Here is a 25,392-nt window from a genome sequence, read left to right as displayed (position 1 = left end):
CTCCCGTGTAAAGGTCATTCAACCCCCAAAGAGGTCATGAGCCACAGGTTGAGAATCACTGGCCTAGAGAGCAGCTGCCCTGCCCAGCTATGGCACCTTTGTCGTCACAGCTAGTGACTGGCTGCCGTTGTCTTCTGTGAGGCATATGGGTGACATGGCTCTCTTTCCACTGATGGCACTTCAGCAGGCACTGTTGCTCCCACAGGGTGGCTGAGGTCCAGAGAGGCGGTCACTGTCCACCGTGACACTGCTAGCAAAAGGCCACACCTCCACCTGAGCTCTGAGGTGCCTGTTCACATACCATGGTGTCCCCCTGATGGGAGTTCCGAATCGCCTCAGTCCTGCGTGCTGCCGGAGCAGTACCTGAGCCTGGGTCCCAGGGGAAGAGCAGAGGCCATCCACTTGTAGTCTTGCAGGCTGGGAGCCCCAGCTCAGGTGCTGCCAGCTTCCTTCAGGAAGAGGCCCAGTCCTTCCTACGTGGAACTCTGCTTTACCCCCAGGAGGCAGAGACACCACCAAGGAGTGGAGGGGCTGAAAAGACAAAGGAAGCCCAAGTTAGTTTCCTGCCAGCCTTTCTGAGGTTCTGACCGTGGCTGGACACATGACTGACAAGTTTCCTCTGGCTGGGGTTGTTGTTGCCTGCGGAAGCTGGTGGCTGGGAGCAGGCTCTTCCCTAACCCCCACCATGGATGCAACGTGTCAACATAACTTTGGAGGGGCACACTTAAATGCTAGTGCTAAGAGAGTGTTGGCACACCTCGTGTCAGTAGGATTTCATGAGCTCCACAGAGGGCCGGCGTCTCTCCTTCCCTGGCCTTCGCCAGGCATGGCTGCCTGGCCACTGGCAAGTGAGTGGATGAGCCAGCAAGTGGTGGGTATCCCATGTCTGCCAAGCAGGGTCCTGGCAGAAGACATGCCAACCCAGAGGTAGACAGATGTTTGCTGAGGGCATATTTAACAAGGTAAGGGGGGTGGGGGCTGGGAAGCCAGTTCCACTCCGCACAGCCAGGAGGACCCTGGGAAGGGACCTAGGCAGACAGGTGGCTCTGATGGAAACTATGGGAGTTTTGTGTACAAACAGAGTAATATGTCTGTCACATAAATTGAAACACTTCTTTTGATAAATATGTCAAGTGTTTCACAAACTAAAAGGTTCTGGGTTGATGATACAGTGTGAATGTTGGCTGGGCCTAGCCTAAAACTGGAGTGGGTTGGAATACTGGGTGTGAAGGCTGCCTGAGACCCAGGCTACCTGTCTCCAGCCTCTGGCCATGCCTGAGCTTTACCTCCCTTCAACAGTGGCTGTCTCTGGTCCAGGCCATCTAAAGGCCTACATCAGAATAGCTGCAGGAAGAAGCCAGAGCCGCAGCGGCCCCCATAAGACTTACCTAGCAGTAAATCAACACAAGACAGAACTGCCTTTGAGATTTGATACTTTTAGGCCAACTTCTGTGTCTAAATTTTTCTTTTGTTCAAATGACTCAGGATATTATTTTCAAGTCCCTTTTTGTGAACCCCACCCTCCATTCAGTAACTGGCATGTACATTTTTATTTCAGTTACAAATTTTCACTTGCCTAGGGATAGGGATGTAACTCAGTGGTAAATACTTTCCTAGTATACAGTAGTCCCTGGGCTCCAGCCGTGGAAACACAAATAAAAAATCATAGTTAAAAAAGAACCCTAAAGTTTATCATATGTTTGTGTGTACACACACACACACATATACATGTTTGTCTATATGCATACACATTTATTTATTTATTTGTTCATTTATTTATTTGTTTGTTTATTTTTGAAGCAGGGTTTCTCTATGTAGCCCTGGCAGTCCTGGAACTCACTTTGTAGACCAGGTTGGCCTTGAACTCATAGATCTGCCTGCCTCTGCCTCCAAAGTACTGGGATTAAAGGCATGTACCACCATGCCTGGCATATATATTTTTATTAATTTATTTTTTGAAGAAAGAAATCTTTATTATCTTTCCTCTGATAACTCCAAGTGAGTGGGTTTGCATCTGTTGTACACTTACCCCAGAGTATAGCCTGAGCCCTGGGTGCAGAGGGGAGGAGCCCTACCCTGCCTTTGGAGCCCTGAGTTCTGGATGCCTGTCAGACAGTGTGCCCTAGCTTCTGATTTAGAACCCAGCTGAACTCATCTCTTTGCCTTGTATTAGCCATTTGCCATTGTGTTAGTTTATATTTGGTGATTTCATTGTTATGTTCCAGCCTGTAGGAGGCCTGTGTTTCCAGTTCACTATGTTAAAGAAATAGTCCCAAACTCTTCAAAATATTTAAAAATGAACCCAAAGCTGAAATCCTTAGTTATTACTAAAAATATAGATGCAAACTCTTTACATCTCCAAGTACCCTGCCGGAAGTTTAAAAGAAAACTGGTTCCAGTCCGTATAGCTTCCACAGCATTCACTGCGTTGGTTTTCAAAACTGCTGTTTGACAGGCAGAAGCCAGAGCTGAGCTCACCTCAGTGACAGTTTCTCCAGTCTCAAACTTCTCAGCACACTAGGTCCACCCAGAAACATTGTTTCTACACTAAACAAGAGGAGGAGCTGCAGGCCCCTCCCAAGTGCGCTCTCCTCAGCTCAAATACAGAGCACCAAGAAGCTCAGGAAAAACTCATTTACCTAATTGAGGGCTCTTGCTTGGCTCAGCCACCCAGAACTGAGGGCCAGTTGACCCTCTGCAGCTACTGACCAGCAAGCATGAAGGAGTTCCTGAATGGTGTGCTTTTTTTCCCCCAGAGGGTGAGCGATGAAAGCCGAGAGCCACCCGTTTCCTGTTCCTGTCTGCTTGGTGTAGTCATATCTGCAGGGCCATCTGCTCTTGTCATTGCAAGGACCTGCAGGACCAGGGGCAGGCAGGAACAGAGGATGCAAGCCTGGACACTTATCCTACCGAGAGCAGCATAAGGCTCTCCCGAACCGCCCCCCTCCAGCTCCACCCCTTCCCCCGTGGAAGGTGTGATAAGCCTCATCAACCCTTTTCGAGAAGAACAATTATCTCTCATTGGAAACTGTTCCAGTATAGGGTTACTGACCTTTCAGAATCCTCTTTGTCATTTCAGGAGCCAGGCTTTGAGTTTAAAGTTTTTTGTTTTCTTTTGTTTCTGACTTCTTTGTTTGGCTAATAGAAAAGCTGGGGAAAATAAACACAGAACTCAAAAGCCTTTCCTTTACGTTTTTTTCCCCTTCCAGAGTTGCCGATTTCCAGTATTCTGTCACATCATTTCTCCTTCCCAGTCTGTCTCCTTTCCTGTCTTTCTCTCTGTCTGTCTCTGCTTCCTGTCTTTGTTCCCCATTTTTATTTCCTCCTTACCATTAACTTTAAAAACATTCCTTTGTCCCTCCTCTTGTTCTTTGGAGATGGGGCTTACCATGTTGCCCAGGCTGGCCTGACACTGAGCTTACAGAATCTCCTGCCTGCTGAGATGACAGAGGTTCATCACTTCTGTCTTTGTACCCCTTTACCTCTCAATACTCAGTGCTTAATTCCTGAGGACAGAAACATTTTCACTGTAACCACACCAGCTCAACCAGAGTCCAGGCTTCCTATTTAATTACATTCTGACATTTCCTTCCTGCGTCTCCTCCTACTCCAGGACTGTTGAGTCATCTCTCCTGTGTCCCTCACCTGCTGTGGGTCCTCAGTCTCAGCAAGGCCAGGGATGCTAGCTCTGTCCTTCTGGTTGGCGTGATGTTTGTCGGGCTAGGTTCAAGGCACACATCTGGCTACAGCTGTGCAAAGCTGGTCTACTGTGGCGTGTCAGTTCTCAGCACTTTATCTGTTTGCCCCTCTGTGATGATGTTAATTTTAACGACCCGGTTAAGATAAGCAGCTGAATAGTTCGGATAGGCTGTAAGGAATTCCCTAAACAGAGTGGGATAGTCTGGCTTTTATCACTCTGGGAGAAGTGAGATCTTTAGTTGGCAGATCAAGCCGGGATGGTGGTGGTGACTGTTGTTCAGATGCCCATGAGTCCTGGCACTGGCATTATGTAAAGGGCTCTGAGGCTTGGAACTTCTCTGGAAAATTCCGTGTTGCGGATGAGGATAATTAGTAGTATCAGCAGGGACTCCTACCCCATGAGCGAGACTCCTAGCTCTGATAATGGAGGCTTACAGCTAAATCCACACACATACAGTATGTTTCTTCCGTTTTTCTTCCCCCAGTGCCAGTCTCCTGGGTTTTCTCAGGACACAAGAAAACCAAGATTCCGGGAATGGTCTAGCTGCGTGCTGTTGGCTTTGTAGGATTTATGGTTCATGACTTTTTTTCTTTATGTAAAGTGTGGAGTTATAGACAACACAGCGTAATAGCCTCTAAGAAGCCGTGGGTTTTTGTTGTTTGAGGTGGGCCTGGAAAAGCTCCATCCTCCTGCCTCAGCATACCTGTCCTAGGATTACAGTTACGTTCCATCACAATGAGCTAATAATTCTTTTTAATTGGTTAATTTATTTTTTTATAATTTTATACATTTTATAATTAATTTATTGGTTATTTATTTTTATGTTTATAACTGGTATGACTATGGATTGTCTGTGTACCACATAGGTGCCTGGTGTCTAGGGAGGCCAGGAGAGCATGGTGGACCTGGAACTGGAGTTACAGACAGTTGTGAGCTGCCGTGTGGGTGCTGAAAATTAAACCCAGGTCCTCTGGAAGAACATCCAGCGCTTTTAACCACTAAGCCACCTCTTCAGCTTCAGCTAATAGTTCTATAAGTAGGTCAGTGGAACTTGTTTTTCTGTTATGTCTGTTTCTGCATATCTTAAAAACACAACTACTGACTCATGTGCTAAATGAACGTGTTCAAGTAGGGTCACATGTCTGCCCTGATAAGATGTAAACTCAGGCTAAGGCAGGTCCTAGAGTGAGGCAGGGACAGGCAAACCCATGATGGCTTTAGTGTGAACATAGAGGATTAGCATTCCATTCACTGGCGTACTTTCTGGAAATTAGTGAGTTTCTGAGGGGAATGGCAAGACTGTGCTATGATTATTGCCATGTGGTGATAATGATGACGTTCCAGGCTGGTCTCTGGATGCCGTGGAAAAGGGTGTCCCGAGCTGGGCTGGATCCAAAGTCTGCTCCCTGGTGCCCAAAGCAGAACCAGAGAGGCCACACCTCACCCTCCATTTTCTGAGGTGAAGTGGTGGTCAGCCCCCTGTGCTATGGGACTTCTTAAGCTCTGCCTTTCCAGCACTCTGACACACACTTCTGCTTCAGGAACTCCCAGAGCCCTTCCCTTAGCTTCCCCACATCCTGAGTGACCCTCCCCCCCATGAGGCCACTTACTCATCTTTGTGCCTCTTTCTAAAAGGTCCTGAACAGCTGCTGTGAATTTGACAACTTTTAGGTTACATAAATACAAGGTAACTCATTTCAAAGTGAGTAAGAATTGTATGTTCTGAGCCAAAAATGGCCCTGGAAAACAGATCATGCAAAAGGCTACAGTACTTTTTTTTTTTCCCGTCAAGGAGCAAAAGAAGTAAAGAATCAATGCATTTGCCAAACGTGTTGACAGGGACACCAGCTGAGCTGGCTGCAGGAGAGCAGGGAAGTTGAGCTTTGGGTTTCAGGCGCTATCAGATGATAATAGCTCTAGGGCTGGTAGAAGTGATCTGCCAAGTAATACCTTCTAATCCATTGTAGACACATTTCCTTCTAGTTGAAGCATTTCCTCCTCGAGAGGGAGGTCATAGGGCTCCAGCAGCTAAGGAAACTTATCAGGATGAGGGAGGTCAGAGAGATTCCCGGGGCTGCTGGTCACTTGGCGATATGATAAAGGCAGCAAAGGATTGTTCTGCAGAGGGGAAGTTCTTCCATGGAACTGCCCTCAAGTTGCGTACAGAGCTAGCTCTGTGGGTACGGTGGCACAGAGACCCCGCTGGCACTGCAAGGATAGTGTGGATTCTCTTGCCTTCCTTCATCTCCAGTACTGCCCCCTCCAGCTGCCCAGTCCTGCTCTCTTGCCAGAGGCTGCCTGAACAGATCAGAGGGTGCTGGGACACCCTGAGGGCCAAGAGGATCAGGCTACTGTGGTATGCCTCTCTGGCACGCCAGCCCCTCAGAGCTTCCCTGGGCCTCATGGAGTCAGAAATGGAAAGTATTTAGTTAAAGCGCCTCTCCATTCCCTCTGACCTCCCAGGAGGTTCACTCTTCCTCAGAGGACTCACTGTCTCCTCTCAGACATCTCTGCTGTTCACCTCTCCCTCTAGCATGAGTGAGCAAAGCAAGAAAATAGGCAGTTGTTGTGGAAACTGGAAACAAAAGGTCATTGTTCCCACAGGAACAATGTGTCCTTCTCCCACAGCATTGCACAGATCCACTGAAAGAGCTCCAGTGAGAGCCAGCCTTATCTACATGGTCCCGAAGTAGTCTCTGTTTCATATTTTCAACCTCCTCCCCATCCCCCTTTTCCCTTTGGCCTCAGTCTATAACAGGGAGCCTGGGTTGGGGCAGGGACAGAAATAGCTCCCCAGAGCCAGAAATCCCAAGGGCATGGCCTGCCAAGCTGCCGTCTGTGCCTGGAACCTGAAGAAGATCTAATTCTTTGGATTATCAACATGCATCGGTTAGCAGCTCAGAGCTCAGGCTGGTGGCACCCCTGGAGGTGCAGGGTGTGTGGGAGGAGGACAGTAGAAAGCCCATAGCTCTGTGGAAGGTAGGATTGGACACTTAGGCTGTGTGGCTTCATCTCTGTGTGTCCCCTTGGGAGGATACATAACATGCTCAATCTGGGCAAGCCAAATGTGCCTATCGTGTCCCCTTCCCATTGGCCAAAGCTACTTCCCCTGCGACATCTACCTGCTGTTGTCTCCCCTGAAGTGTCCCCCAGCCTGTTCTGAGGGGAAGATGCTGTGTAGCTCGGTCAGAGCTAGCTTCTGTGAGTTAGATGGGGGAGAGAGGGCTTTTGTGGTCAGCAAGGACATGTTGCAAGTGGTGGTCAGGGACACTTGGTCCAGCAGTCCAGGTATTCTTGGCCTTTGTCCTGGAAGCTAACAGATACTCATGTCATGATCTGCTTGCTATCATACTACCAGGTATCACCTACTGGGAGAAGTGCCAATTGGTATCCAGTGCCAGAACATCATTTTTAACTTTAGCATGCCAGCTTCATTTCCCATGGATGGGAATAGTCATGGGATTGAGGACAGCATTGCTCCCGTCTTAGCTGAGGGCGGCTCACCAAAGGATTGTGACAAAAATGACATCCCTGTTGGTGGTTCGGCTCACCATCCTCGTGGCTTTGCTTGGTTGTGACAGGAGATGGACCACACACGATGATGGTATGAATACCAGTGAGTTTAGAGGTCTGCAGGTGTGGCTTGTGAGGCCCCCATCTCTATGAGGAGAGCAAGCACTGCTTCCCACTCAAACGTTTCTCCTGGGCAGTCACATCCTTCTGCTGTCTCTAAGGCCACCTGCCAACCTCAAAACTTGGTCCTTTGTAGTATATCCCTCTCTGGGCTATCTCCCTGGGATAGCTCTGATGTACCCAGAAGCTGATGCCCACCAATGCTTGGCAGGGGTGCTGCCATTCTAGTCATTTGCATTTATTTTAGAATCTCTGTAAGGACAAACGCTGATAGCTAGGTAGACACTCAGAATGGGCTGTGTGGTTGGCAGTACTGCAGTACCTTTTACTCTGCTCTCAGGGCTGTGTCTGTTCCAGTGGGCTGTCTGTCTCTGGAGTTGTGCCTGACTGATCCCTCATGGCCTCGTGGGTAGGTAGACGGCAGCTGAGATGACCACAGGAAGGAGCCAGGCTGACCAGGCATAGGCTTGCAGTCGAGAAGCTGTGTATCTGCAGGGCTCCTAGGAAAGTGTTGCTGGGTTGCCTGTGGGGGAGAAGAGGCCAGACTGGGCCTCAGGGCAGAGGCAAGGCCGGGATGTGCAATAGCAAGAAAAGGACTTCTTCAGCATTCGTCTAGCATGCCCTGGCCGAGACGTCTAAACTGTAAGGTCTGAGGGACAGCCAGAGCCTCTGCAGAAGTTCTTTGTTGGTTCCATGCTCCACAGACTCAGGGGGGCCTCCAAGGGCAATTAGGAGGCACACTGAATAAGCACATCCTTTGCATGGGCCTGAGGTCTGTGCACCCTATACACACTGGGGAGGGCATGGTCTAATGGGCCATTCTGGAGGGAGATGTGTCTACTTCAATCTTTATCAGGATGCTTAGGTAGGTTTTTTTGCTGACCATTCCCCCAATCCCTGTATTTCTTGCTATCGACAGTGTCCAAGCCACACCTCCTCTTCACATCTGGATTCTAGTCAGCACCGGGGCTGTACTAACTGCTTTATACAAGAGATGGTAAACACTACTCAAGATGCTGGCTTTCAGGCATCTGATTCCAAAGCCTGCCTTGCCCAGCATTTGGGAGGCAGAGGCAGGTAGATCTCTGAGTTCAAGGCTAGCCTGGTCTACAGAGTGAGTTCCAGGACAGCCAGGACTACACAGAGAAACCCTGTCTCAAAAAAGAAAGAAAGGAGACAGCCAAGTCCTTGGCCTAGTGTCCCGCCTTCCTCAGCTTCGAAGCCACCATTACCTCATCCTGCATAGAGGAGGTAGAGTCTTGCAGGGTTGGCAGGCAGAGCTGGTGAGATGCCATATTTGTTTCCCTAACATTTATGCTTTGCTCAGTAGGTGATGAATAAAGGGACATTTTATATCAGATTGGTGAATACAGTCATTATTTTTATATGACCTGATTGACACGGCAGAACATTACATCAGCGAATACAGAGTACGAGTTTGACTACACAACAGAAGCAGTTCAGTGCTCACTGGTCATCTGCTAGAACACGTGTTAGCCATCAAGTGTCTTCATGAGGTTTAAGGATTAAAATCGTATACTGCTACGGCACGGTAGAAATAAGCTTTACATACATAAGTAAATATGTTTATGCAATTATAAATGTATTTACATAATAATAAAAAAAACCCTAAATGTTTGATAATGAGGCTAACTTTTCTTGGTTATCCCGTCGGTCAAAGAGGACTTAAAATGGAAAGTTCCACATGACGAGGTGTGATATTACAACAGATCGGACAGGATCTGAGCTAGCCCAACTCCTTTCTGACCAGCTTCATCCCAACCCCTGCCTGGTGTGGTAGGCCTCAGTAGTATCACAAGCCTTGATCCCAGGGGCTCACAGCTTTGGGGGATGCTGGGCGCTTTTTACTCCAGTTGGAAAATACCACAGTACAGGCCTGTGTCAAATGCCCTCACCCTTCTAGTCTGGAAGTTCTTTGAGTACTTTACCCAAGCCTTCCCTGGAGACGACAGTAGGTAGGAGTGTCTGTTCAGACAGGTCTGAGAGTCCAATCTAACCGGTTGCTGTACCTTTAGTGAGTGTGATGAAGAGCTGTGAAGTGTCACCATACCTAGGCTATAATCTGCCTTACCCAGCCATAGTGGTCTGTTTGGGTTTACAGAGAAGTGTGTAACTACAGAGCACGCCGGCTTTACGGACACTTGCATAGCTCAGGTATCTCTTTGAACTCATTCTGTAGTTGAGCCGGCTTAGCGTTGCCTTCTCACAGCCTGGCCTTCTCATAGCTCACATTGCTTCTGTGAACCAGGGCGGTGGGAGAAGTAACCGTCCAGCTTGGGAACACAAGTTTGCTCCGTGCACTAACCAGGTACCAGATAGAACTTTGATGGGTGGTGTCATCCTTCCGTAGTTTAATGATTTGCTTTCCCTTACATGCACAAAACAAAGGTCCATGCTGAGCAAGGTCAACTGCCCAGAAGGCCCCTTCCAGAGTGCCCCAGCGCTTTTCTATTCAGACACCTGTGTACTTTTTCATATCACCATGGCCCACCGTGTGACGCCCCCGGTCTCCACGACGCCTCGCTTCAGCGGGCAGAGGCTAGCTAGGCTCTCTCCTGCTTCACTTCCTGCCTGAGGGAGATGTGGAATGCTGAACTCAGGTTCGGAAAACAAGAGCCTCCCTCCGGTGACAGGCACCCTGTAAAAGTGCCTGAAGAGGTGGTGACCTGTAGTCACAGACGGTCTGGGTTTCCAGCCCCTTGGGCTTGGCCGGAGCAGGAGCAGCTGATGCAGGCAGGACGGCTCAGGGAGGGGCGGGTTGGATGGGCTGTCCTCCTGCATTCCCCGCTCACAGGAGAGGAGGGCTACACCGAGCAGAGGATGCCGGGGCCCCTGCTGGGTGTGGGATCTGTTCTGTGGCCCCTGCCCGTGGGATCCAAGATGGGAGAGGTGGACAGGGGGAGAAGGGTCAGAGACGGAGTGAAGTGTCGTCCAGCAACCCCCTCCCACGGGAGCCCAGACCGGGATCTGCAGGGAGCGGGCAGAAGCTGGGGTCACAGTGGGTGGAGCGCTGGTCTGTGTTGCCCGCCCCCGCCAGCGCAGCTCCCAGTGTCTCATAGAGGGCGGATGCTGGGGAGGCGCACTCTGGCCCCTCGCCCTTCACCCGAGTGACCAGGAGTCTGACCGCAGAGGTGCCTACTCAGGGACACTGAGAGCTAGTGTCCTTCCCGCGCTCATTCTCTACCCGGGAGCGCAAGGAAGGCAGCACAACTCCTACTCGCGAGGCGGCGCGGGGAGTTGGGCTGGGGGCGGGGCGGGGCGAGGGGGGGGTCCCCGGCTGGTGGCCACGTGGCCTCGCAGGAATGCGCGGGCGCGAGGGCCGGGCGCGGCCAGGGAACGGGCAGGAACGCTGGCCAGTGGGCACCCGGCACGGCCCGCTTCGGCCAATCATGAGGAGGTGGGCGGGGCTTCCCCGGCGGGCGGAGTAGGAGCGCATCACGGGCGGGGCGCCCGGGGGGCTGCGGGACAACTGGTGGACGCAGACGGCGGATGGCGCCCGGCCCCTCGGTGAGTGAGCACCGCGACCCCACGTCCCAAGACGCTTGCACGGGCTGCTTCTTTGCTTTAAAAGTTGCACTTCTGCCCAGCTCCCCAAAGTAGCTAAACCCCACCCTGGGTTTGCGGGACCGTGCACACTGACACAGACGGCAGCGAGTAGCCACCCCTCCTCCCACCCCAGCACCAGTTCAGCGCTGTCCCTGGCACAGGATGGCAAGGAACTTCCAACTTCAGTTTCAGTTGCCCCCCAATCCGCCCGCGTTCCCCTCTCTAGGCCCAGCAGTCCATACTCCCCCCAACCCCCACTCTCGATTTAGTGGATGTATCTGGACACAGGGCAGCAGCAAGCAGCACCCTCGAATCTGCAGGTGGCCCCTAGGCACAGACAGTCTCTCACTATTGAGGTGTCCCCAGGTGCAGGTGAGGCATCATGCAGTCCTCCATTTCGGTGGGTATCCCTAGACACAAGGCGGTGAGAAGCCCCCGAACTTCAGTGGGGCAGAGTTAGGGGCAGCCTCCTAACTCCTCAGGCAATGACAGGAGACTGTAGTCCCCAGCATCGCGGGTGTCCCATACCCTGAGGATAAGGCCCAAGGGCATGTGCAGCAGTGACCTTGTCTCTGGCCTGGAGATCTGGAGTGGATTCACAGGACGCTGAAATGGCATAGGAGGAGTCATAATGGGGTGTTTGAATGAGATGCTTAGGATCCTAATGTCCCACTTACGGTGAAGGTGACTGCTGTTGTTTGTTTGCTTGTTTTGGCCGCCCACCATTGCTCAATAATCAAGTAGTAGATCTTGACCTGATGCACAGTAAATACAAGCAGGTGGCTGGACCCCGGCACGCTGTGGACCCTATGTTTTGAATGCAGTATGTCGGGTTCCCAGAAGCAGTAGACATGCTCGATGCAGAGTGCGTCTCAGTCACAGCTGTTGCTGGAGGAAGGGGCTCCTTATGGGCCCAAATGACAGCAACCTTTCATCCTTTGCTTTGGCTGGACCACACAGTACATTGTGTATCTGTGTTTAGAATCTGGGTGAGGGACAGCATTTTCACTGCCGGGTGACTCTTGTTTTTCTTGGTCGAACCTAGGTCCGCGCACATGCTAAAGCAGGTGCTCCCTTCGACTGCTGAGCTGCCTTGCTAGGCAAATGCTCTATCGCTGAGCTCCACCCACAGCCTCATTTACTGCTGAAAATCTGTTTTGACACTTAAAGGCCTGAGTTAGGAGGATCTTGAGTCTGAGGCCAGCCTGGGCTACAATAGGGAGACCTTTCATATAAGGAGGCGAGGCTGGGGTGTGGCTCAGAGTAGAAGACTTGCCTGGCACACAGCAGGCTGGGTTTCCTTCCCAGTAAGAGCCAAATAAACACAGAAGCAAAGCTGTGGTGGCACCAATGAGACTGCCTCCCCCCCCCCCCCCCCCCCACCCCCCCGCCACCCCCCCGCCACCCCCCGCCAAGGGCTCAGATGCTTGAATTCTTGGTTCCTAGCTGGTGATGCTGTTTGGGTAGGTTTAGGAGGTGTGGCCGCGAAGAAGGAAGTGTGTCCTTTGAGGTTTCAAAGCCATGGGCCATTCTGAGTATATCCTTTGTGCTTCATGCTTGTGTGCTTGTGGCTCCAGGTGTGAACCCTCAGCCCTAGTCACCGAATCTGCTGCCAAGCTCTTCCCACGGCGGGCTTTTATTCCACAGGAACCATATGCCCAAATAAACCCATCCTTCTGTGAGCCGTCCTCCTCATTTGTTTTCTCACAGCAATAGAAATGTAACTAATAACATATGTATCTCAAATACCTGTTTCACCCAAAAATAACTTTTACTAGAAAAGATTATTGAAGTTTAAACTTAGTACCTTTAAACACATACCACTCCTTTCCAGCCCTGGGAGCTTTCTCTCATTTCGTTGGCTTCAGTAGCAAACATGAGTTACCTTGTTCCAAGCCACAGTCCAGAGTTAGACAGTAGTGCATGACTTCTTGGAGGCTGAATAGCTGCTATATTTGGTGATGCCCACCATCCATTAGCCTCACCAGAAAGACCCGTTATTGACAGAGGGGTTTTTAGATGTCCAGAGATGAGGTAAAAATCAGTTATTGGAAATAACTTTTTGTTTTAGAGGTGCTTGAATTAGAACCTCAGCGTCATGCATGACCTCCAGCCCTCTTTAAAGAATTGGTTCTTCTCGATTTGCCAAAGGCATCCTCTTGGTATTTTGATAAGCCGCATCTTTGGTGAGCTACTTCTGGTGAGGCTAGAAACATGCCCTGGCATTTCCAAGTGGAGAAGTTCTGGGTGGACTGGCAGTGGGGTGCTGTGTGCCTGGACTCCGGGTTACCCGATGGAGTCCCAACTGTGGGACAGCCCCGTGGCTGTCTACTCCAGGCTTTGGTCTGCTCACGTGTGAAGTCACTGGGAAGCAATGTGTATATAAAAAACAACTCTGAACACCTGAAAGTGTTCTGCGTTCACCAGAGAAAAGTAAAAATGCAGCAGCTGTGGCTGTTGTCGTCTGCAGATAACCGTATAAGCCATTTTCGTAACTGAAAGAAAACCCCTGTCGGAGGATGCATCATTCATGCACGACTCAAAAGTGCACAGTGGAAGGTTATGTCTGGAGATAGTCAGAGCGTATTGAAGTTTGTTCCTAAGTACCGTTTGCTTGGGTGCAGAGGTAAATAAGCAGGCCTGTGTTAGACAGAGTAGGATGCACTGTTAATTATTGTTGGGGTAGAACTATAACCCTCAGTAGCTGTGCTCTCTGGAGTTGTGCTCTGTGGACAAGACTGAGCTGAGCGCTGTAGGACAGACAGCTTGGGAGGGTCTGAGGTGACCTGAGAATAGACGGCAGGTGGACATGAGTGTACCTATGGGCAGGCAGCAAGATGGTGGCCCTGACTGTGGGTGGCGCCTGGGCTACAGCCGATGAAGGAGGGAAGATGTGGTGAACCGTCCGCCTTAGGAAGGCCCTGCTTTCAGCCCTACCCTGTGTGCACCCTCTGCAGGCTCCTCTGCCTACCCCACTGACGTGGCCTTCTACAGTGACTGGCCTGAGTGCTGACCTTTGCTTCTTTCTGTGTGTGAATTTTCAAATCTGGATTTACAAAGCAAGGCAGTAATTTTTCATAGTGTATTGTCATTCTCTTTCCACCTTTACCATTTCTTGCTTTTTCTTGTATCACATTAGTGTACAGCTTGCTAGTGGAGAGTGGTGTCTGTGGGACAGGGTTTCTCTGTGTAACAGCCCTGGATGTCCTCAAACTTGTTATGTAGACCAGGCTGGCCTCGAACTCAGAAAGATGTTCCTGCCTCTGCCTCCCAAGTACTGGGATTAAAGGTGTGCCCCACTATGTCCGTTTGTTCTATTTTCACTAAACAACGGGGAAGAGGTTTCAAGTTGTTAGGTTTAATGCTTTTGTCTTCCATATGTCGCCTTCTGATATAGAAGTGATTTGGTCTGTGAAATACAACATAAAAAGCTGTGCAAAACCAGGTACAGTGCTGCATTCTCACGATCACAGCACTGGGGAGGCTGAGCCAGGAGAATGCTGAGTTTGGGACTAGCTTGGGCTGCACACCAAGACTTTGACAGTCATGCGGATGATCTTGCTGGGGGTACAGGGACAAGTGTGCCTAGTGTGTGGAGCATGGCTCTTCCACACGGCTGTGACCTGGCCGGGTCAGTGTCCTGTAGAAGAATGAGGTGCTGACTGGCCCAGGCTAGGCTACCGTCACCTGGATGGACTTGGGGCTGAAGCCTTGGGCCTTCCATGCCTAGCTGCAGAGACCAGCTCTCATTGCTGCGGCCCCTGTCCTGAAGGTGTGGGCTGCTGTAGGAACTGTTCCTGCTGTTCCTTCTGGGCATTCTTGTAGATGTTACCCAGCTTTCCTCAGAGTCTGCACCACCCTCTGCAGTGCTGGGGATTGAACTCAGGGCCTTGCACATTGCCAGATGTGTGTCCTACCACTAAGCTACAGCTCCCTCCTGATGCCTTTTCTTCTTAAAGAAAGCACTGTGGACATTTACCTTAGATGCAACACTGCAGAGAAAACTAGAGTCATATGTATAGATGATGGTAGGAGCTGGTATCTTGCCTCATTGGTGTGGCTAATTAAGACTGTACAGGAAGTCAGGTGTAGCGGCTCACGTGAGTAATCCAGGCATCCATGAGTGTGAAACACACAAAACAAAATAGAAGAAGAGGAAGAGGAAAAGAAGAAGATGCAGCAGAAGGAGAAGGAGAAGAAGAGACTTACATGGGATAGGCCAAGGAAACATGTATATATATTAGTGAGTTTTTTTGTTTTGGTTTGGTTTAGTTTTGGTTGTGCTTTTGTTTTTGCTTTTTTCAGTGCTAGGACTGGAAGCTAGGCCTTGTGGCAGCTATCCAGGTCCTTTAACAAATTACTGTATTACTGTCTCATTCTACTTTTTGTCCTTTTTTTTTGAAGGAAAATTGGAGTCATGATTTCAGTTTGGTTGCTTTTCTTTAAAGAATATAAGAGTTATGAATTGAAGTGGTCTTTGGTGCTCATCTTAGCAGTAGTAAGCTCAGGATAGAAGGCCCAGTCTCTGGAGAGGATAACTGGTCAGGTGTCAGCACAGGGAAGCAGTGGGCCGACCTATAAGGCCAGGCCATGTGTTAAACAGTGGCGGTTTCACTTGGATCCTCACGGTACTGACCTTATGGTGACTCGATGGTGAGGACCAAGTGTGGACACATTCAGGAGATTTCACAGCTGAATGACGCTATCTCTGAAGGTCTGGTTTTGTGTATGAAAACTCGTGGAGTGTGCCCTTACAGTGTGTGGGCCCAAGTCTGGCTGGGTTAGGGGTCACACGGGTGGGGTGCTGTTGAGGCCCTGCAGATAGAGCCTTTCTGTGTGGGCTTGGCCAGTTTGCTTCTTGGCACTGGCCAGCCTTCTGGCTTCAGAAGCGATAAGAATATTGAGTGATGTTTTGGTGTCAAGCACTTGGCTCCCCTGGGGCAGGGGGTGACAGGGAGTGGAAGCAGCCCACAGTGAGCTGAGCGGCCGAGCTCAGGTGGGCACCTCCAGTTCCATCAGAGAAGCTTTGCTATCGGGAGCTGCTCACGCCGGCACTGGCTACAGCTGCAGCTGTGTTCCCTGGTGCATTGTGGAAGAGGCTGCCTCCGAAGGAGTGGTCCTTGGCTTCATAGAGAAGGCTGCTTTTCAGTCAGAGCCAAAGACTGAACTCTGCTATTTGGTTCTGAGAATGTCAGAGGGGCGTAGTTCTCCATTTACAATCCAGAACCCAGGGTCTGAAGTGGAAGAACGCAGCAAGGCCTGGAGCAGTGGCCTGGACGGGGCAGGTCCTCTTCTTTGGCATAGAGTCTAGACATGCAGGGGTTTGCATGATCTCATAGGAAGGAATGGAAGGTGCAGTGTTTTGCCAAGCAACAAAAGCAATTGGGAAAATAATCATAGGTACTTGGAGGGAGGAAGAGAGACTTATGTTTTCCAGGATGTGTGGTCTCCACAGTGATTCTCTGTGGAGGTGGGAGGGCTGTCACTATGAAGAGACACTTCCGCCCTCCATTGTATCTAGACATAAGGTCAGCACAGGGTAGGACTCTTGATGACCTGCAGACCACAGGGAGGGGAAGGCAGTTGCCTGAACTTACCTGTTGCCTCCCCACCACTCTATGTACCCAACTTTATGTTTCCTGTCTCAAATAAAAGAAGAAAAATGAAAACAAATATGAAACCTGTAAGAAAAAAAATGCCAAAAAAAGAAACGTAAGGCTAAAACAAACAAACAAACAAACAAACAAACAAAAAACATGGAGTTTGTTTGGTGTTGGCAACTACTCCTGGCCCTGGAGCGTGCCCTGGAATGTGGTTGATGCATTCTAGTGCACTCCAATGGAAAAAGCTGATTCTTCCCTTTGCCAGCAGGTACCAGTTGCAAGTAGCTTCTTGGTTAGAAGTGGGGCGCTGTGTCTACTTACTCCTCTCAGTACTGGGACCACATGTGGCTTGAACCTGTGTAGGTCTCTGTACCTGTACATGCACCGGTATCGTTGAGTCTGGATGATGCTGTTTCCCTGGAGTCCGAATGACAGCTGTGTGGTGATGGAGTGCTATCTGTGTAGGCTAAGAGTAACTGAAAGCCAGCATGGGCATTGAGCAGATCTGTGCATATTGTCAGGACGACATTGACATGCTCCATGACCAGGAGTATTTGGCCAATGGTAGAGGAGAAGGTAGAGGCAGGAAGGCCCACTCAGAGTTGGTCGTAGTCACTGGTCAGGTGTGGGCAGTGCTAGCCAATAGTCAGCCAACGTTGGGAAGATGGAAAATCAAAACTACCAGCTTTGCTCACAAGTTTGGACCTGGGTCTCAGAGAAAGAGGAGAATTGGAGGTAACCCCCACAGTGTGTTCTGTGTGTGGAGAGGAGAAGCAGCAGCTAGTAGGAGGACCTGTTGTCCAGGTTTAGATTTGTCTGCCTCCCTGAGGCATGGAGTGGGCAGCTCCCTCCATGTCATTGTGTTAAGTGGTCTTGGCCATACAGCTGGCACCGAAGCTTCACTCTGGCCTTCAAAGAGGTAGGAGGAGGAGTGTGGAGAGTGTGGCGTCCTGAGACCTACCCAAGAGAAGTGTAGGGGAAGGGGGCACACGAGTTCTGTCGGGACGTGGAGGTAGCCCTGATAACCAGACCAGGAACAGGTGGCTGGTGGTCACAGGGACAGTGTGTGAATGCCAGTGGCTGGTTTGTGGAGAGAGGAAAGTGGGAAGGTCCCTAGGGTCCCATGTGAGAGTCCCCACAGCCTGTTTCCTCCACATGGGCAGGAGCAGGGGAGGGCTATCCCAAGCCCTCTGTGCAGTGCCACCTGCTGAGGATGGTGGTACACACACGTTAGAGTGCTTCTAGAGGGGAAGCACTCCTCAGGGGTGCGGGGATGAGTGTTTTAACCACAAACCCGTGCAACGTCTTTCTCCCGACTGTCTCCACAGCTGAACTGGAGGGGTGGGACAGGAACAAAATGCTCTTAATTCACATGGGGACCCCTGAACTCCTGAGAATGGCACCAGAGGGGCAGTGTTTCTCAGGCTGCACATGAGTCTTAGTCCACCCAAACAACAAAGACGGGTGGACATTACTAAAGGCCATCTTGAGGGTCACTTGTGGCCTCACAGAGTCCAGCCAGGGTCTGAAGCTCAGCTTTGGCCTCTGACGGGTGATGGTATGCCTGTCCTGTCACCAGCCACACAGGCTTCCTGAGGATGCTCCCTTGACCAGCTTCCTCCTAGACCCCATGCAGATCTTACTCCTAGACCATACGTGGTCCCTTTGTTCTAAAAGGCCCACTGTGCCCTGAGCAGGAACGCGAGGCTCTTCACTCCCAAGTTCCTCATCCCCTTGATCTTCAGCCTTCTCAGTCTGACGTGTTCCTTCCCACCCTGCTTCACTTCTAGGGAGCTGTCTTGGTTTCCCGGCTTGGGCAATACTGCCCAGCTGTCCTTGCTTTTCTCTCCTTCCACTAAGGAAATCTTAGTTGGGCCTGACAACCAGGACACCTCCTTCTCGTTACTGGCTCCCACGTAGAATCAGACCACAGCCCCAGATATTTTCACAAGTTTGAATAATCGCATGTGTGAAGTCACTGGCTATCCCCGTGGTCAGCAACAATTGAGGGCGCTTTCCTTCTCTCCCCTTCCTGTCCTCACTCTACTCTTGAGATGATTTGCTATGAATCTGGCTTGTTCCTGGGTCAGGTTATGAGCTTCTGTTCTGTACCTTCTTGGACCAGGCCTGCCAGGGGCCTTACAGGCCTGGACAGCCACGGACTGCCATTCTAAGGGACCCACAAAAATGCCAGAGAAAGGCTTGTCTGCAGAGGCTGCCCAAGAAGCCTGCGTGGGCATAGACTGTCAGTTCAGATGGTCAGAGCTGTCTGGCAACTGCTACCCTGTGCAAGAGACATTCTGCCCTGTTTTCTGTTGTTGTTGTTTTTTGTTTTTTGTTTTTTAAAACATTGTCCAGTCTCCTGAAGAACATTGGCAAAGGCATTACCAAGTCATGAAGTTAGAACTGCACAGATAACAGTATACAGTTCAGGTTTTGTTTAGATGACAGGAGTCTGAGACTATTGGTTTTGTGGTCACAGCTTGGACATGCATCAGGGCTCCCTGGCCACCAGGCGGGCTCCAAGGGAAAGTACTGTTCGACCGTGAAGCACAGCCCAGTGAGACCTACCCTGGCTGCCTCCTTCCTTTTGACCCCCACCTCTGTTGGGAGACTCTGGGGACTTTGTGCAGAATGTGCACATTGCTGAACTCAGTGGAGAGGATAATGCAGCCAGCCAGCAGCTCGGCTCAGGTTGTGCTTGCCACTCATTCTCCTCTGCCCTCTTGTCTGTGGGTTCCTGTGAGGCAGTAGGGACCAGGCAGATGACCGGTCTATACAGTGACATGGCTGAAGGACATTCCAGAGTCATCCCTGAGAGGTGGTCCAGGACATCCTGTGAACAGCCTGGGGGCCCTCTGCATAGGCCACAGCAGTAAATACACCAGCTGGCAGGGCACTTTCCTGGTGAATTTTGTCAATGGCTCTCCTCTGCGTGGTGCGGCTGTCTCCTTACCTGGCCAGGCCCACCAGCTGTGCCCCTCTAGCCATAGCCCAGCATGTGCTGGCCAGAGCCACCCTAACCTTCGCCTCTTCTCTCCGGGAGCCTCTGCAATGTCTGTTTCACCTGGAGCATGTCCAGAGTTGTGTCTCATCAGCCCATGAATAGGGCCTTGTTCTTAGGAATTACTTAACACCATATTTCACGTCAACCAACCCAGGTGAGTTCCCTCTTGAGAATGCATAGCTGTTGTCTAGGGCTGAGAGCAGAGAAGGGCAGAGAGAGAAAGAAGAGGCCGAGACACTGAGAGCATTCCTAGGACCAGAGTTTTCAGGACAAGAACGTTCTGGGAAAGATTGTACAGACAAACAGCTGCAGCAGTGTTGGCCAGGTGAGTGGGCAGGGTGATGGCAGGGTCACTGGGCAGTGCTGCCTTCAGGACTTGTAGGCTGCATCTCTCTACCCGAGCAGTTACTGCTTGTTTGACCTGGCCCACAACTGGCTGTAGCTACGAGAGCTTGCTGACAGCTGGGCACTGGCTCTTCCCAGCAGTGCTGGTCATAGCGGCAGGAAGATGGGAGTCAGCTGGCCTCGGATTCCTTGTTAAGTATTCATAAAGTCCACGCAGCAAGAACGCCAGCAGGTGTGCACATTTGGGCTCGGGATGCAGCCCTATACGCAGTGTGCCTGCAGGTTAGTGCCTGTTCTCAAACACATTCCCGACAGGTAAGTAATACTTTGCTGGCTTTCAGGAAGGGTGTTTGCCACGCCTGCTATTGGTAACCTCACAGACCAGCAGAGTGAGCTCAGAGATGCACAGAACCCAAGCAGGGGGGCTTTGCTTTTCTCTAGAGTCCCCAGATGCTGCTGCCCTCTTGTTTCTAGCTGTCCCCTGCTCATTTCTGGTACTAAGTGATGACATCAGCCCGGGAGTATCTCATGACACACTCGGTGGTGCCCTCTGGCCATGCACTTTTGGTCCTAGTCTTTCTGAACTGTAGAGTTTTAAAGTGCTTACCAACTGCTCTCATCCGCTCCACAAGGACATGAGGCTTGTGGAAGGCATGGCTCAGGGCTGGGTTTGTATTTACTCTTTCGCTGGACTTAGCAGTCTGAGTCCTCAGTAATCTAGACCTGCTTTGGCTCCAGGAATAAAGGCAAGGATGAGGTCACATGAGCTCTGGGAGCTGGGGCAGTGCTCATCCCAGCAGCCATGTGCTTCTCTTGGGAAGGTGGCACCCTCCCACGCAATCTCCCAGGTGCCTAGTGTCACCTCACAGCCCTGTGTCCGTTGCTTCCTGTGGCTTCCCACCACTTGCCAGGAAGAAGCCCTCCATAAATGCCTTTGTTCTTTCTGTTGGAACCCTTGGGTATCAGGCAATATCACCAGGCAGGACCATAGGTGGAGGTGGGCCAGCACTTGAGCAGAACCTCAGTCACAGATATTGCCTAGCAAGACCACAGTATGCATGTGTGTGTCCTGCCAAGGTGCCTCTCGCTGCGAAGTGCACTTGTCCTAGCCACCTGCATGGGGCTCTTACCCACAGCCCTCTGGGGTAGATTTTGTCATCTCTCATGGGTTCCAGGTGAGCTACTGCTCACAGGTCTTAGTACTCAGGTCTTGTTGGAAGTCAAAGGGCTTTTGGACTCTGTCAACCCTAGGCTGTGGACTTCTGGGCTGGACCCCAAACACTTGCCCTCATTATATCATTGAGGATCTTACAGATCCCCAAGCAACAGTGTTTTCATCTGAAATGACAGGCCCTGCTCTCAGAGCTTCTTACATGTGAGTGGTAAGATAGTCAAGCCCAGCTGTGGCTCACCACATGTATGATGGAGAGAGCCAGCATCAGGAGTGTTGTGTGGTGGTGAAATGACATGGGTGCCAGCGCTGAGGCAGTAGGTGCCCACTGAAGAGGCTTACTCAGGTGAACATCTAAGCAGCTTCTAGTGCCCGTGAGGGTAAGGTGGAGCCATGTGGGCAGAGTTGCATAGAGGCAGTACAAAAGGCTCATATCAGCACGCACAAGGTCAGCAGACAGTGACTTTGTATACTGGCAGATGGTGGGCTTGGCACGGGCAGCCATTTTCATGAGAACATGGTTTGGCTTACTGGACGTGCCAAAGCCAACATCAGGCCTGTTGATTAGGGTGAAAGAATTCACTGGGCTGGTTTGGGCATCTTAGGTGTTGTGAGGTGCAAAGCTGTGCCTGCTTTCTCCTTGTCACTGAGCAATAATCATGTGGAGAGAACAGAAGCATGTGGAGAAGGTCTCAAAGCAGTTTGCTTTTCTTCCCGCTGTTTGGGAAGAATCTAGTTGAGTGTTCCCAAGAGCGATCCAGGATGGGTGTTGAGTGATCCCAGGCAGGATCCAGGGCTTATGTTGGTTAGTCCTTGGATGAAGCCAGGATGGATATTGAGTGGTTTTGGCGTGGGTCAGACTACCCTTCTGACGATATACTATTTCTCAAATTCACTTTTTCTAATATGTGTAGAGAATGAAGCACAGAATGCAAAGACAGGGCAGAAAAGCAGCCTGTGGCTGTGGGCCCTGCTGACTCCAGAGGTAGTTAAGAAAATACTAGTGTTGATCCTGATGTGGGGTAGGTTTTATGAAAAACTATTGTCAACACAAAAACCTGGCTCTCACCTCAAAGGGGATAAGAGAGATTATTCTGGAGCCAAGTAAGAATGACCATAGCTGGGAGCAGATTCTTGTCTCAGTTTGGTAACCATTTCATGAACTGTTTCATAGTAACAACAAAAGAAGCTATGAAGAAAGACCCTTGGTTACCCCAGGTAGGTGAGTTACAGAAAAGTAGAGAAAGCTGCTACAGGCCTCAGAGGTTATCTGATAACATTCTTTTTTAATATAATTTTTTATTTATTACAATTTATTCACTTTGTATCCCAGCTTTAGCTCCCATCTTCATCCCCTCCCAATCCTGGCCTCCCTCTTTCCCTGGTCTCCTCCATGCCCCTTCCCCAGTCCACTGATAGGGGTGGTCCTCCTCCCCTTCCATCTGACCCTAGCCTATCAGGTCTCATCAGGACTGGTTGCATTGTATTCCTCTGTGGCTTGGTAAGGCTGCTCCCCCGTCAGGGGAAGGTAATCAAAGAGCCAGTCACTGAGTTCATGTCAGAGACAGCCCCTGTTCCCATTACTAGGGAGCCCATTTGGAGACTGAGCTGCCATGGGCTACATCTGTGCAAGGGTTCTAGGTTATCTCCATGAATGGTTCTTAATCGTTGGGGTGGTGGAGGCTAGAGGTCTGTCTTAGCTAGTGTTCTATTGCTGTGAAGAAACACCATGACCACAGCAACTCTTATAAAGGAAATCTTTAATTGGGGCTGAGTCACACTTCAGAGAGGTTTAGTCCATTGCCATCATGGCAGGAAGCATGGCAGCACGCAGGCAGACATGGTGCTGGAGAAGGAGCTGAGAGCTCTACTTCTGGACCTACAGGCAGCAGGAAGAGAGACACTGGGCCTGGCTTGAGTTGAAACCTAAAGTCCTTGGCATGCTTCCTCCAACAAGGCCACACCTCTTAATATCACTCCCTATGGGCCTCTGGGAGCCATTTTCGTTCAAACCACCACAAGATCTGTTCTGTACTTACCTAATAGTCACAAGGATATTAGGTCACACACAGGGGCCAACAAATGGCTGTTTAGGGACTAAGATAGCCCAAGATGACTAGGCCCTGGACTTGGAGTATTCCGACTCTCTACAGTCAGTGATGTTCTGATCAGTTAAGCAGCCTTGCAGAGTACTGAATTAGTTGCAGCTTTCCCTGGGAGCTTCAGTTAATGCTACTAAGGTTTCATCTGAAGGAAGAGGAGAAACTGGTATATGCTTCAGCAGAGACCTGCTGTGGGGCTGGTTGAGAGGGCTCTGGCCAGGGCCTCAGGTTCCAAAACAAGTTCCTGGCTGTGGTTCAAGGTGAAGTCTGGTCACACTAAGAACCTTTGTTTGTCTTGCTCTGGATTGTCCCTTCTAGGGAGATTGGCAAGAATTTGCAACTAATAGATGGTAAGTTCTGTCATTACAGCCGGGAGTGACAGTGACCTCTTTCCTTGTTGCAGGTTGTTTCTAGAAAACCCCGACTGGTGTCCCCTGGGAAGGTTTTTTATGCCAACTTGACGGACAGTGTTTCTGCTTGCAGGGGCTCCTGTCCCCTGATGCTAACCAAGAGTGGAGGAAGGAGGCGAGGCTGAGCATGGACCAAGGAGAGGCTTCACCTCCTGCACCTGCAGGTAGGGATCCTCCTCCTTACAGGTGTCCCTGGCTCCTGTAGTTCCCAGGGTTCGGATGGAGGATTCCAGGTTCTGGAGTCACTGAAATTGCTACTGCTTGGTGTGGGGCGAGGAAGAGATGGTTTCTATTGTGGTACAATGGGACATGAGCTTTGACAGCCCCTGGCTTGTGTACCCATGTACCTGGGTGCCAGCGAGCTAGCCGCCTGTGTCCCAGCCTGTGACCTGTCCTCAGCATCTTTGATTCCTGGTGGTTTCTTGTGCCTGATCCAGTGTGTGCCGCACCCGAGATGGTGCCTTTGGGAGTGAGCCCTGCCTACCAGTCCTGTTCCCTCAGGAACTGGCAGTGTCTTGAGCAGCGGGAGTGGACTGGGACAGTATTCTTCCTGCTTCCTTCCTGCTGCAGGCAGCTCAAGGCCACACTGGGAGTCCTCCTCCGTCTGCTCTTGTGACCTCGCCAGAGCTATGTCCCCGCCAGAAAGATGGTCAGGGACGCTGGTCCCCAGCCTGCACGTGGAGAAGGAGCTGGGGATTCCAACTCTGCACAGCAGGGTCTGCAGATTAGGGTTGGCAGCAGCTGTGAGGCGGCTCAGCCACATGAGGCTGGCCATTCGTGTGTCCAGGACCCTGCAGGTGTGGGCTGAAAGGGACTCAGCACTGTCACCCTTGGCTATGGTCCTCTTGTCCCTCTCTGTCTGCTATGTGGGAGCTCTGGGCCTATATGGTGACACATGGGTATCACAAAGACACACGAACAGCTGTTTCCATCTAAGTTGTGGAGACACCATGAGCACCAAGGTGTAGATAGAAGATTCCAGTGCAGAGGCAGTCACCACTACCACCACAAGGAGACCGCTGTGCAGGCAAAGACTCAGGCTGGAAGCTCACTTGCTGGGGTTTTCTATACCCTAGAAACAGAGGCTATGAAAACAAGTTCCACTCACCTCTCCATGAGGATTTATAGGTACTAACAACTGCCAGTGGTATACAACCTAATAAAGCTCACTGGGTCATTAAAAAAAAGATGTGAAAGTACAAAGGGGGTAACTGGGAAGAGAAGGGAGTCATGCGTGAGAAGGAGAAGAGAGCACCATGGGAGGGGTGACTGTCATTACGTGAAATGACCTTGACACAGCAGTGCTGTGGTAAGAACACCTTCATTCTGTTCAGATCACGGGGTTCCAGCATGGCAGCGAGGATGTGAGTTGGAAACCTCTGATATGGGGGTGGGCAGGACCACTGCTGTTTCTTCAAGTAAGGGCCAAATGGTCTTGGATTGTGAAGGTGATACTGAAACCAGTATCGCTTTAGTGAGGCCTAGATAGCACGTGGCCCATCACTTCTCTCAGGTGTTTTATATAAAGGACAATGTGGGGCACAGCAGTGTGGATGGGCGACCGTTCCTCTTCTAGACCTCTGTAATCATTTCCATGAGCCGTCCTGGCTCCGCACCCTGGGACGCTTGCTACCAGGGGGTTGTTGCACATCTCCCCACCAGTGAGGATCTGGTAAGGCCAGTTTTGCCCAACTGTGCCTACTGTTGGAGTTGGCTCCCTGGTCCTGGCATGCTGCAGGCCAGCACTCTGTGCTTACCCTTCTGTCAGCCATACTTCCTGTTGAAAGAGCCCCAGGTTAGATGAGAAACACACACACACACACACACACACACACACACACACACACACACACA

At 50.7% G+C, this 25,392-nt stretch overlaps 1 protein-coding gene across 2 annotated transcripts in view; it reads left to right on the top strand.

Moving 5' to 3' along the window:
- The first annotated feature begins 10,820 nt into the window (after positions 1-10,820).
- The window catches only part of Arhgef10 (Rho guanine nucleotide exchange factor 10), an 83,888-nt gene continuing 69,316 nt past the window's right edge, over positions 10,821-25,392 (top strand). For both annotated transcript variants that reach the window (XM_055608474.1, XM_055608473.1), the window contains exons 1-2: positions 10,821-10,861; positions 23,612-23,702. In XM_055608474.1, the coding sequence (XP_055464449.1) occupies positions 10,844-10,861; positions 23,612-23,702 (109 nt within the window). In that variant the 5' untranslated portion in view covers positions 10,821-10,843. The remainder of the gene's footprint in view (positions 10,862-23,611; positions 23,703-25,392) is intronic.

Source organism: Psammomys obesus, unplaced genomic scaffold (assembly GCF_907164565.1).
Source record: "Psammomys obesus unplaced genomic scaffold, mPsaObe1.curated_primary_1811, whole genome shotgun sequence".
Lineage (NCBI taxonomy): Eukaryota > Metazoa > Chordata > Mammalia > Rodentia > Muridae > Psammomys > Psammomys obesus.
This window is presented reverse-complemented; position numbering and strand designations above follow the sequence as displayed.